The sequence below is a fragment of the Sinocyclocheilus anshuiensis genome, unplaced genomic scaffold (genome assembly GCF_001515605.1).
Source record: "Sinocyclocheilus anshuiensis isolate Anshui unplaced genomic scaffold, SAMN03320099.WGS_v1.1 scaffold1430, whole genome shotgun sequence".
NCBI lineage: Eukaryota > Metazoa > Chordata > Actinopteri > Cypriniformes > Cyprinidae > Sinocyclocheilus > Sinocyclocheilus anshuiensis.
The window spans coordinates 531,545-545,669 of NW_015555721.1; the positions used below are offsets into that span (position 1 = coordinate 531,545).

Consider the following 14,125-nt stretch of genomic DNA (forward strand, 5'->3'; position numbering starts at 1 on the left):
GGCTTTTCTCACTTGAAATAGTTAACCCTAGATCATTCTAAACCACAGGTTAACAGAATCTTGGGATCTTTCTTCACATTGCACTTTTCCTGCATGGTTATCGAAATCACTCATGAAAACACACAACACACAGTAGACGCACATTTGTGAAGCAGAGCGGCTCTCTCGCACTGTATGATGTGACAAACGACTAACGTTAGTTGTCCTGTTCCGTTCACACAGCGCATGTTTTCCAAGAATGCGGTTGCTGTCCTGAAAACTTACGGGTGTGAGTTCAGTTACAGAATGCGGTTGTCACACCCATAAATAACCGTACTGTGTGTGTGAATGTAACCTTATTAAAGACTCAAATACAGGACTGACAACCATATTCTGCTGCTGTGTGAACATGGCCATATGAGGCATGCGATTGGGTGTCTGCTGCAAAACATTTAGCGGTGGCATGCTAACACTGCATTGTTCCACACTGTACATGTTTGGCTCCGAAATGCAGGGTTAACACCTCAAAAGCGTTTTATAACCCCAGGTGAGAACTCCACTTCTAAATTACAAATGTGAAACGTGTTAAAAGCGACGACAACCCGGGGTTAAGCACAGTGTGAAAAGCCCTTGTGATGTTTTGGTCCCTAGTTGGGTCGAGTCCATTTATTAGATTGTCAGGTGAACATTATGTCCAGAAAAGCACACCACATTATTTGAGATTCCATTTGTGCTTTGATCATGAATGATATGGATGGGTTAAGTGCTGAAGCAAGTTCAAATACCTAGCCATAAATATCAACAACAATAACAATAAGTTCAGTACAGTCAGTAATATGAGCCCTTCCCACTATATTTCACACTAATCCAGCTAAATTCATGTAGATATGCATTCTTTCCCAAACAAAGTTGAGTAAAATCAGATTTCGCATTCAATCTACCGCTCACTGCTGCCTGGTAATAATGATGCATTACTGTAGTCATTTAGGCCAGTGTCTCTTAAGGGCCTCACAGGAATAATCCTACAAATTACATTTTCAACTTGCTCTTTTATCATGTACTGCTCGAGCAGTTAGTGGCTGGTGCAGCACTCAGTTGCATACACAAACTATCTATTTAGAGCCCTACATTTGTAGTAATTAGTGCCAAAAACCCTTCACTTTTCTATGGTTAAAACCCAGAGCTTCTTTCTGCAAGATTTCAGTTCTCTGTTAACATGCCAGTATGTCAAGAAATTATTTTCTTGCCTCAGGGAAACATTCTGCAGTAGAGGGTTAACGTTATGAATTGTATTTTTTATTAAAGCCTAGCAGTACGTGTTGCGCTTTTGTAGCTAACGTTACAATTAACGCGATCAGTGGAAGTGACATCAACATGCTGTTGAGCTGGGAGTCGTGACAGAAGCGAAAAAAATTCACAAAATTTGGATTGATTTATGGCCTGTTTTACGGCAAATGCTGTCCGTCTTGTTCTGCCGTACTGGTGATTACAGCACAGATCTCTCTGATTACAAGACTTAGCGCATGTAAAATGAAAATCAAAGAGAGGACTGTGGGTAGTTTCAATTCTTCTTTCAAGATCAGAGGTAGCCCAGCTCCACTAAGACAGTCAAGCCACAAAGTCACTCTCTCTTTAAAGATTTACAGGGAGTGTCTCTGCTCTCCTAAAAAGCTACTGTGTCTGATTCTTTCTGATAGAGAACCAACCATGTCAGCATTCATTCTGGGCTAAATTACTGGGTTTGATGCAAGATGGAGGCAAATTGGGATGTATCTAGTACTCTGAGGCAAAATAAATATTCTGAGCTATTTTGAACTCTGAAGAAAAAGGCTTTTCGTGTATCTATGACATATATGTTCACTTCTGATTAAATATATGAAGGGAAATGTCAGCTTGAAGGCCAAGGCCGTTTTCAAGGCGGCTAATCGTCTGACGTCAAGAGTGCTGTACGAGGTGCTGAATACAGCTACAGTTCATTATTGCAATTGCTGTAATCATTACATATTCGGGAGTTGCTGACAGAAAAGCTGTCAGTTAGTATTTTCATTGTTGTTCCTGTCAGAAGCGTTTATTTTCTTCTAACATGATTTGCACACACAGTCCTGCTTACCATCAAAAGTGGAGTCCTGCTCCAAGCATTCAAGCTTTTTAAAGACCGCTAATATACTGTGTAAAAAGCTGTGTTTACACAGATTTGTGTGGGATATTGTATTTGTTATTCACAATCTCATGAAAACAATAGGCAGTTTTATAATCACCAGACTGAAACTTTTTAAGGTGCATTGAAGTAATATTTTCTCTTGTGTTGGATAATATGGCAGTCATCTTATGTTGACATTAGTGGTGTTGATGTAGCATCAAGCAAAAACATATCAGTTTTCAGTTACTTGTAGAAATGCACTATTAGCAGTTAGGCATTAATATTTTTGATATTACAGAAATGAACATGTCTATGTAAAAAAAAAAAAAAAATGCGGTAACACTTTAGAATAGGGAACACATATTCACTATTCATTTAAAGTTTTCTCTCAATAAACTGTTAATTTGCTGCTTATTAAAAGTTAGTAAGGTAGTTGTTAAGTTTAGGTATTGGTATAAGAGATCTATTCTAAAATATGGTCATGCAGAATAAGGCATGAACGTGCTTCATAACGGCCAGTATTCCAGTAATATGCATGCTAATAAGCAACTTGTTAATAGAGAGAATTGATCCTTAAAATAAAGTGTTACCAAAATGCTTTAAAATGTGTATTTACAGTTGATTGTAGCTTATGGGTGTAAGGGAAGCCTAGACTCTAAATTGTTGTTGTTGTTGCTGTTTTAACAGTTTAAACAATTCTCTAAATAAATAACTCTCTAAATAACTGAGCATCGTCAAATAAAAGAAATACAGCAAGATACCCAGACACTTCTGTTCTGGCAAGACTCTGAAGTGTGCATTCAATGGACACTTTACTATCCCAGAAAATATCTCAACAGAGAACAAAAAGGCTCATTTAAGAGAAAGAGATACCTAGATTGTGCTAAATAACGAAATCACCATTTATTTTGCCCTGCCTCATGTTTCGCCTCCACAGACCTGCATTATGCCATTAGAAGTTAATATCAAGCTATCACAGATATATTTTATTAAAGGTATAGTTCACCTAAAAATGAAAGTTATGTCATCATTTACTCACCCTCATGTTGTTCCAAACCTACAAGACTTTGGTTAGTCTTCGAAATGCTATGTACATTTACATACACAAGGTGAACACAGAAGCTAATGCTTTTTTAGATTGTTTAGATGTAAATAAAAGCCTAAATTAAATCTGTTCATCATATAAAGCAGTGTATCTCCTCACAAGCCTTGGATTAAACAGCTCAGTTCATATGGATTCGATTTATGACGCCTCTATAATTTTTTGGATCTTTTAAGTTTTGCTTACCTGGAGTTCTAATGGAGGGACAAAAAACTCTTTTAGGTTTAACATCTTAATTTATGTTTCAAAGATTAACTGAAGTCTTATGGGTTTGGAACGACATGATGAGTAAATGATGACAGAATTTTCATTTTTGGGTGAACTACCCCTTTAATGTCAATGATAACTCAGCAAAAACTATGGCTACTATGGTAATAGTAGTTAACTAATTAACTTTCTAATATGGCATGTTTTAAATTGGTCCGAGTGAAATTTGCATAACACACTCAGATTGTGTGGTTTGATGCTGCCACTCAGAAAAGGTGGTGCACCCTTCGTGCTGAAGATACGTTAAATGAAAATGACAAAGCGACGCCACTCCGTGAAAAATCAAACAGAAGAGGGGGAGTCAGACAAGCAGCCAGGCCTTTCCGTCTCAGAGATAATAATCTGACACTGTCCCTGTCAGTGGTCCCGTCCACTGAGTTTACTGCGGAGCTGCTAATTCCAGCTCCATCTTCCTTCCTCTGTTCAGCTCAGTCAATGTTTGCTTTATTGATAATCACTTCAGATGGCCCGAAGTCAGAGAAATCATTTCTCTCCTCCATAGACAAGGGAATAGACAATAAAGAAGACTACGGGTTGAACACCAGTCTGCGCACACAAATGAGCGAACATACGTGCTTTTGTTCTGAGTTTGACTACTGAGAATCAGGTATGGAAATGACTTGTGGAATAGCACGTTTTCATCATTTTGACAGATGGGTTGAGGCCTTCCACAGCAGAAACAGTAACTCTGAATATAAATATGCATTGCTCTTCAGTGTCAGGAATATGCTGTATATAGGCCTCACACAACTGTGTGAAACAGCAGTGATAGCTCTTCTATTTTTGATGGTGACTCAGGAGTTTGTGGTTCTGGGAGGTGATGTTTGACAAAAAGTTCTATGTTGTGTCTGAGATCACACATAATTCAGGGCTCAACGATAAGACTTTTTTTTTTGTACTTGATCTGCCAATATTTTGACCATCAGAAAAAAAAAATGAATACAATTTTATTTTAAGATTTTAAGATTTAAAAAAAGAAAGAAAATACAATCATGAAAAAAGAATTGCTTTTAGTGACATGTACAGTGCTGTGAAAAAGTTTTTGCCCCCGTCCTGTTTTTTTTTTTTTTTGTAAATTTGTCACACTTGAATGATTCAAATCATCAAACAAATTTTATTATTACACAAAGATAACCCTGAGTAAATACAAAATCCAGTTTTGAAATAATGATTCCATTTATTATGGGAAAAAAGCTGTCCAAACCCGCCTGGCCCTACGTGAAAAAGTAATTGCCCCCTAAATCTAATAACTGGTTGTGCCACGCTTTGCAGCAACAACTACAATCAAGTGTTTGCGATAACTGGCAATGAGTCTTTCACATCGCTGTGGAGGAATTTTGGTCCACTCTTCTTTGCAGAATTGTTTTAATTCAGCCACATTGGAGGGTTTTCGAGCATGAATGGACTGTTTAAGGTCATGCCACAGATTGTCCTGAAGCAGCAAAGCAGCCCCAGATCATCACACTACCACCACCATGTTTGACTGCTGGTATGATGTTCTTTTTATGAAATGATGTGTTGGTTTTATGCCAGATGTAACGGGACACACACCTTCCAAAAAGTTCAACTTTTGTAGCATCAGTCCAGAGAATATTTGCCCAAAAGTCTTGGGGATAATCAAGATAGTTTTTGGCAAATGTGAGACGAGCCTTTGTGTTCTTTTTGGTCAGCAGTGGCTTTTGCCTTGGAACACTCCCATGGATGCCATTTTTTCCCCAGTCTCTTTCTTATTGTTGAATCATGAACACTGACCTTAATTGAGGCCTGCAATTCTTTAGATGTTGTTCTGGGTTCTTTTATGACCTCCTGGTTGAGTCGTCATTGCTCTCTTGGAGTAATTTTGGTTCTATTGAAGTGATTTCTTGATTCAACAGGTCTGGCAGTAATCAGGCCTGGGTGTGGCTAGTGAGATTTAACTCTGCTTTCTAAAATAATGTGGTTAAGGGGGGCAAAAACCGTTTCACTGCACTGTATGTATAATCTTATATTAAACGTTAAACTTTTTCGGGAGCATCCTGCATACCAGTGGCATTCTGCCAACTAACCTGAAACTCTCACATAGGCCTAAAAAAAATCATGAAAAAAGTAAAAAGAAATCTTAAAAAAAATGAATTTTTAGTGACATATATGCATATCTTATATTAAATGTTAAATTTTCGGGGACGTCCTGCACATCATTGTCATCTTGCCAACTAACACAGTGCTTTCACGCAGGCCTTTGCCCATTTTTAAAAATTACATTAAAAAAAAAACCATAAAAAAGGGGGAAAAATGCATTAAAAACATTTTTGGTTTCAAACCTGTTTTTTTTAACAATGCAATTTTTGAAGAAAGCCTATATAAATATAATGCATCAGCAATGTCCCACCAACTAACCCAAAACTCTCAAACACAGACTTCAGTCCACTTTTAATAATTCCTTTAAAAAATATGTATATATGTTAGATTAATAAAATATTTTTTTATTAAAAGTTACATTTTTGAGGGCATCCTGCTAACAAACCTGAAACTCTCTCATACAGGCTTCATCCTATTCTTTAAAAAATGTATGAAAAATCATTTTATAAAAAGAAAAGAACATGTATTAAAAAACATTTTATTTCTGTACAATTTTTTATTAAACCTTACGTTTCTGGGGTGTCCTGGACGTTCCACCAACAAGCCCAACATGCTCTTGCACATGGGCCTATTCTTAAAAATTTAATAAAATATTATGTTATGTAATTAATTACATGTGTATATATTTTTTAAACATTGTATTTGTAAATCCTACATATCAGCGATGGTCTTCTTGCCCAATACTTCGAATCGCTGACCATCCTCACTGTTGAGCCCTGTAAACACAGAAGTCTTCCCTCACTCTATCTCTTTATCTTTCATTAATCTGAATGTCTGTTTAATTCATTAATTTTCTCTGTGCAATGACGACACGTTCAGCCTTATTAGAATCAATGTCACACTGAAAGGTAGAGGCAGGGGACTGAGAAATTGAGTGAACAGAAAGCAAAAGACGACGTAGAATGCGTGCAAGGAGAGGCTGGCGGCGAAGGAAAGGATGAGGAGAGGCTCATTACTGCTCCAGAAGGACTGTGGAGGCTGAAGCACATTAGCTGAGCTCGTATAAGGGGAATCTCTGTTCACCCTCCCTCTGCATCTATCAGATCGCAGCACATCACAGAGAGGCCAGAGGATAAAAGCACAGCTCAGATGTAAAGATATAGGTAAGAGACGTGCCTGAATATCCTGATGCCTCTGAGCCAGAGGTCTCAGAACATCAGCAATGTAGAAATCTCCCGCCACCCACTGATAAGAGATCAGTGTAAGGGACTGGCCAGCTATCAGCCTGCGCCGAAAAGTTGTGCTGCTCGTACACAGGAGAGAAAATGTGCGGCTGGAATGAGCTGCATGCGGAGAGCCACCTCCACTTCATCGCTATTCTCCGGCAACCGCGGGGAGTGACCTTTGCTGGCAGGGAGCTTAAGATAGTTAAAATTTGATTGGATTGAGGAAAGCTAAAGAGGAGAAAATAGAGCCTTTTTCTTTCATTGATGCTAACCTTGAGGAGAGTCCCAGTGAGGATGACTGGAATTTTTCTCTAAGAGACAAAGAGCAAGGGAGACTAGATAGAAGTTGCTGTGCTGCATTTGAACGATATATAAAATAAAAAATCATGGAAAATGAATGTGAGCCTATTAGACTGGAAAAATAAAAAAACATGTCCCCTAAAAATAAAATAAAATATGAAATTATAGTTTGCATAAATGAGGCCTACTTTTAGGACCATTAATAACTTTTCACATTGTGAAATTATTTTCATGAAAATAAAGCACATTTTTCCCATATCAAATTCTCATTATTGTAGTGTATCGGGGCTTTTATTTTTGTGCTTTTCTTTAGTTCTCATTATTTTCATTCTTAGTTTTCTTATTAATGTGCTACACTGATTTTGTAAACTAAAATTAGCATAAAGACAGCACAAGAAACATTTCATAATGTACATGTTCAACAAATGATGTATAAATACTATAATTTAAATATTATATCATTGTTTTGTCATATTTTTATAGTAATTCATTTTAGATAGAATGAATAAACAGCTAAATGAATGACTGTAGATGAATGCAATATGCATTAAAATTAAATGTAAAATGAAATGTAATTTCTTATTTTGTTCCTTTGTTTTGAGGTGAAATATGACCCTAAATATGGTCTAAATATGCACCAGAAGCAATAAATATGCTCATAAGTACTCAAAATGAAAAAGATGCTTGGTCAATGGATCCAAAAATGTCGAACTGTGTCTGAAATCACATCATTTCTGAGTAGGTACTTCTTCTGAATAAGTACTTACTAGGGATGTCACAATTCTCAATGTAATATCGAACCATTCGGTATGACATCCACAGTTCAATGCGCGCTTGTGAATTGCGGTTTTGCATTTAAAATTCCATGTGTTTTATTTCTCTAAGAATTGGCTGTGTGATGAGGAAACGCCTCCCCACTTATAACGTGCATTTGAAAAAGCAACACACACCAAGCATCTTCCCTTGTAATGACTTGCTATGAGAAGTGTTTCTAAACCTGTTGTCCAAAAAAAGAGAACATTATGACTTGCTTTTACTTCACAACATTAGTCGAGTGTTTGAAATAACTTTCTTTTGTGATCTGATGTGGCTTCTTGTCACAGAATGAGGCAGAAAATATATTACATACTGTAATAAAGGCTATGTCGATTAGCAATGGCTTACAAATATACTTAATCATTATGAAAATACCCGAGATGGCTTGAAGAACACAGCTAAACTATACATACTGTTTATTGTCCCAACCTTTCATCATTCAAAATGCTTAATATTATGTCTACTTTTTATTTAGTGACAGCATGCCTTTGTCCATATTAGGGATTTCCTGGAATGCCATCAGTTCTATTACTTCGGTGATTTTATGTGCAAGGGCGCCCTCTGGCTATCAGTATGAATTAAACACATTGCATGTGTTTATAGTGCACAATAAACAATCCATCCTATTTTGGTTAAAAATAGGAAAAATAATACCTCTCTCAAAATACATTTTAAGTAGACATATTATAATCCATGCTTTTTCCAGTGTACAGACGTTTACAGCAGTTTTTTGTTGTTAATTTGTTGCAAAAAACGCTCTGATGAGCCAAGCAATCAGAATCGAACCAAACTGAAAACCGTGGTTAAAAAAAACGAGGTGTTTTGAACCATGGGTTAACTGTATTGTTGCATCCCTAATACTTACATTACTTCACAACCAGTAAAATGTAGGTTATATATAGTATGAATGTGTGTAGTGTAAATGTCATTCAGATGTAATACTTTCATTGTTTTCATTGTCATGGAATTCACAAGTTCTCTTCTGCAGCACCATGGGATAGTAATGTTTTCACTGAATGTACATTTCAGAATATTGCCAGTAAATATATAGTTAATTTATAGATATCGCCTACTTTTAAATTTTTTCTCTACACTCTTAAAAATAAAGCTTTATTGGCATCTATGGTTTCATGAATAATCTTGAATATCCATCCCAGTGGGCAATTGATGTTGAAAAGCCATAAAATTGACATCAAACATTGATGTCAAATATGCTAATCACACTGACGTCAAAAACTTGACATGACATTGATTTAAACTGAACATCAAACATACTGGCCTACATATACATTAAACCAATTTCAGTGTGGAATTATCTTCCTATTTTCACCCAATTACCCCTGGAAGAAATTGCCATCCAAACTGAATTTAATGTTGCAGTATCGTGGTCGTCTTGACAGATATTTGACATTAAATTGATTCCATTGCACAAAACGTTCTTTAGGATTGGAAAGGGTTCTTCAGAATATTAAATAGTTCTTCACACTAAGAAAAAAATGGTTCTTTTAGGAACTGCTCACCGAAAGGTTTGGGGAACCAAAAATGAATCTTAAATGGCATTGCTGTAAAACGACAACAAAACAAACAAACAAAAACACTTTGGAACCTTTATTTTTTAAGAGATTATATAGTTGGGAAGCACTGAATGCATATGCAGCCTTGCTCTCTTCAAACTGTGGCTTCACCATGACTGGCCATAGAAGAAGGGCTTACTCTAACATCTGCTATCGCACCCATTTGCATTGTGTTTTGAATTGTGTTTGGAACGAAGCGGCAAACAAAATCAAGATTGCGCCACTAGAAGCATTTGCGCTCACGTACTTGCATAGAGCGTATCAAGCCTCAGAACTGACAGAGACATCAAATCCAGTATTTCTAGGAGAGAAAGCATCTCACATTTGTTATTTGCAATCAGAGGTGAGAGATTGCATTTCGCTTCTGAATAACCGTTGTAGTTCAAATGCGATAAGGTGCTTCTAGGAGATGCGCTTGTTGTGCCAACAACATGAAGGCAATTTATTAACTTTCAAGAGGTGAGCGGGTATCTCTTACTGGTTTCAGAATGCTTCGTTTGTGTGCTTATAAATAATTGCAGAGGTTGAGAGGAGAAAAGAACAGCGCATTAGCAAAACACGCAGCAGAGAGGGACAAACGAAGGGGAGGTGAGCGGGGTGGGTTGCCAATTCCCTCCTCTATTTCATTGTGTCCCTCCGCAGATATGGTTAATTCTCCTTGACTCACTTTTTAATCCAAAGCCATTTCATTATTTACGCACACAGGGCTGTCTGCTTCCCCTTCTCCTCGTGGTTCCTCTCCTGGGGAAGGAAACAAAAGTGAATTGAAATAAATGAACTGGGGAGTGAATCAGAGTTGATTACATCGGCGAGGTAGGAAGTGATGTTGATTACAAGTGCAGAGAGAGCGAGAGAATGTAGCTGCGGCTAATGAAGAGACATGCTTGTCTGTTGCCTTTACAGAAGACATCACAGTGCCTCTGATCCTCTCCAAAAAGACACTCGCCTCAGAACCCGAAAAATTGCTTGCACTCCGAAGACAACGAAAAGGTCTCCTTAAAAGAAAAGCATTTTTTAATTCGCTTACTTTTTCACAAATACAACTGTCAGGCAACAGATTAGTATTATCATTCATACTTCAGAATAACTGTACACTATGTAAAATTAATAGCACAGACAATATACAAAGGAGGGTTCAGAGGTCAGGATGGGCAGGACTGAACTTAGTTTAGGAATAAGGATACTAGCCAATTAATATTTAGTCATTCTGGGATTGTCCAATTAACAAATTTGGTTGTTCCACATTATGTAGTTTCAAATCTAGCAACCCCTGTCAACAGATAATCAATATTTTTGGTTTTAATATTTGTAAATAAATTGTAAAATGCTGTAAAATGTGTTTAATTTAATGTGCCGATTAAAAGATTTAATAGTTTGCTTTATGTCAGTTCCAAATCAAAAAACATCCTTGTCTTAGTTTGTATTTTTGTCTTACCAGTACAAATATTGAAAAATTCTTAAATCAAGATACATTTTCTTGCAAAATGACATAAGAAGTCTTGTTTTCTGAGGAAAACAAAATTAATTGAGTTAATGTTTAAAACTAGAAAAATATCTGGCAATGGGGTCAGAAAAATAACAACTCAAACAAGATTATTTTTTGTACCCCAATGGCAACCAAAGCTTGCTTAGTTCAAAAAAAAAAAAAAGGATGAACAAAACATGGTATGTCATGTACTGGAAAAGTAGACAAAAATACTGAGTAAAAAATATTTTTGCAGTGTATAGTTAATATTAAAAATAATCAGTTTCTGTTTTCAGTTGGGTTTTTTTTTGTTTTTCAAATTGAGAAAATATAGTGTAAAATTGATCGCCATTGCTCAATAAACAGATTTGGAAGTTTCCTTTTCTTTTTTTTCAATTTTAGGAGTAAACATTGTGTAAAATGCATTTGTTCTCAGCATTTTTGTGTACGTCTATATAAATTGCCAATATATTATATACATATCAGCTTTACATCATTGGCATGCCTGCTCTTTACAAATGTATTTTGCACCATATTGGCTGTATATTACAGCACTTTTTTTCTGAGTGTTTATCTCCCTCCATTAGTATTAAGCACCACAGATGTCTTCCCTTTTCCTACCTCTGCCCCTGAGACAACAAATTATCATTACACATAGCAAAAAAAACAAAACAAATCTCTTTAGCACCACAGTGGGAACACACAACAAACAAGACATATCAACACACATACACAGCACACAATACTCTGAGGTTGATGATCAGGAACATGGTAATCACAAATTCAAATATGAATGTGTTTACATAAAAAAGAAGGATAATTTAGTCAGTCTTCAGTGTAATGCTCGTATGACACCCCTCTCTCAATCCGACGCAGTATTTTTCATTCATTACCACATACATATATGAAGCAATTCAGCTGTGTGGAGCAAAGGTTGATAGTCTAGCACCATGGAAACATGGATCACTGACAGGCAAACACACTAGGCTGCCCACTAACAAGACAAGCAGCTTAAGTGAGCGGACTACTTTACATATTAATAAGCAGCTGGGCTCCATTTGAGTCATGCACATAAACTGCTTTGCGTTTTGAAAAGCTCGGGCCTTATTTAACATTGTTTATGTATGAGCGTGCACTGATTAAAGATGAGTAACACTGCAAGTTTGATGCGACGGAATATCCAAGCGAGGAATTACAAACAGATCGGGGTGGTATTTTCTTGTCAAACTAGTAAAGAGGTATAACTTTGCCTCAGTTGGCATCACATTGCAGTCAAGGCAGGAAAATGGGTCTGAGAAATATTTGCTCTTCAATGTCAAAGCTGATCCCTCAAGTGGCAAATTAATTTTAAATCATCGCTATCAAATGAGACAAACAAATATGAGATCCCAGTCACAGGCTGTAAATTCAACATATATGCTACGGGCTAAAACGGTCTGTGGCGCAGATGACAGACAAATGATGTATTTGTTTTTCAGCCAGAGCAGTTCTGGGAACTCTAGTGGGTCACGCCTCATAATTTAATCCACAGGTGAGTACAGTATAAAGACAGACAGAAAATGAGATAAAAAAGACTTCCCTTTGATAAATGTGCTTAGTTTGCCCTGGTTGGCATCCTTGCGTAGCCACCATGGATTTTTGGGCTTTTGCAACCCACCAGATGTTCAAAAGTCATTTGGAAACATGCCACCAACCCCACCGTCTACATACTGCGTAATAAATAGCATTCGTGGCCTCATTGCTTTAGCTGGTGAGTTCTGTGATGAGGCGCTCTGTGTTAGCCATTAAAACACACTGGTCCAACATGGAAGCCAAACTTCTGGTTGTTATTCCCAAAGTCTGATACTGCCACATCTATGACCGGAAGAAGCTCTGATCGCGGAGAGTCAATCTGCAGCACGGTCCTCTCCTGACCCTTATGTGTCTGTGGGAAGAAAATAAAATGTGAGCTGAAAGAAGGCTTTTATAGTGTATTTTTGCTCTGGGGTGAATCGCTGAGTGTATCCATGTGAGGTTCTTCTGCTGGATAAAGCATTAAACTCCTGCTAAAATAGGCTTATTTGGGTGCTATTTTAGAATTAGCGTGTTCTGATTGTTTTTAGCTCCCCATTCTCCGCTGACGGAAGGCTAATTTGGTGATTCATTAAACTCCGAGAAACTAAGTGTGGGCGTTTTTTTTCTAAGGAAGTGTTAAACTAATACTTCCCATACAGACAAAATTACTGTTTACAAACAAACTCACGATGACGGCATAACCAAGTTCTTTAGGCACCCCAGAAAAGAGCTGCTTTAGATTAGCACTTCATTTAAAGTAGCAAAAACATTGGTGGAGGTTTGGCCTTCTTTCGATTTCCGTCATGATCAATGGATTAGGACTGTTGATTTAACTAGAGATTCACGCACAGATGCTTTTCGTGAAAGGATATGCAGATTTAAACCCTGCAAATAAAATGTTCATTTATTTTGAATGGAATACGTACAGTAACTATCGAAAAAATATGTTAAGTCTATAGCCCCTTTCACAAATAAAGAATTTACTGGAAAATTATCAGTAAATTGCTGTAAAGAGATCGTGTGTGAATAGGACCTTTTCAAAAATACCGGTAAATTCGTTCCGGCAATTTACCGGTATGAGAAGTTGTAACATTGCAAGTAAATTGCCGGAATGATGCTGTGTGTAAACGCAGAATGAAGATTACCAGTATGAGAAAGTATGAGTTCAGAACGTGCTGACGTAAGACGTCCACTCTGGGCCGATCCAAAGCCTCTGAAATTCAAAATTCAACGGCTCTGAGCCAATCATAACATTCTGACGCAGATTTACTCTGTGCTGCGTTGTTCGGTTTGAAGTCGTGATGTCTCTGGGCCAAAAGTGCTGCATGAATGTGAACGTTTGACACAAAAATTAAAACACCAACAAAAACACTGATCGCATTTACCCCTCCATGTTTACAAACACAACGCCAGGAGGCGCAGTTGTTTAGAGGTAATTTCCGTTTAATGATGTCACAGAATTTACCAGTAATTTTAATTTGTTTTTTCTGGAAAAAGATGGAACGTTGTTGCCTGTGTGAACAGCACATTTTTTAAATTACCGGTAAAGTCGTTCCTGTAATTTTATGGCAATTTACTGGTATTACTGTGTGAAAGGGGCTTATGTCACATTACCAATGTGGTCAAATGTATACTTGAGAAATA

At 37.1% G+C, this 14,125-nt stretch overlaps 1 protein-coding gene across 1 annotated transcript in view; it reads right to left on the minus strand.

The window, feature by feature from the left end:
* Positions 1 to 11,190: 11,190 nt before the first annotated feature.
* Positions 11,191 to 14,125, minus strand: part of LOC107672483 (collagen alpha-1(XI) chain-like) — a 56,598-nt gene continuing 53,663 nt past the window's right edge. The window contains exon 67 of the mRNA XM_016465693.1: positions 11,191 to 12,851. Coding sequence (XP_016321179.1) covers positions 12,705 to 12,851 — 147 coding nt within the window. The 3' untranslated portion in view covers positions 11,191 to 12,704. The remainder of the gene's footprint in view (positions 12,852 to 14,125) is intronic.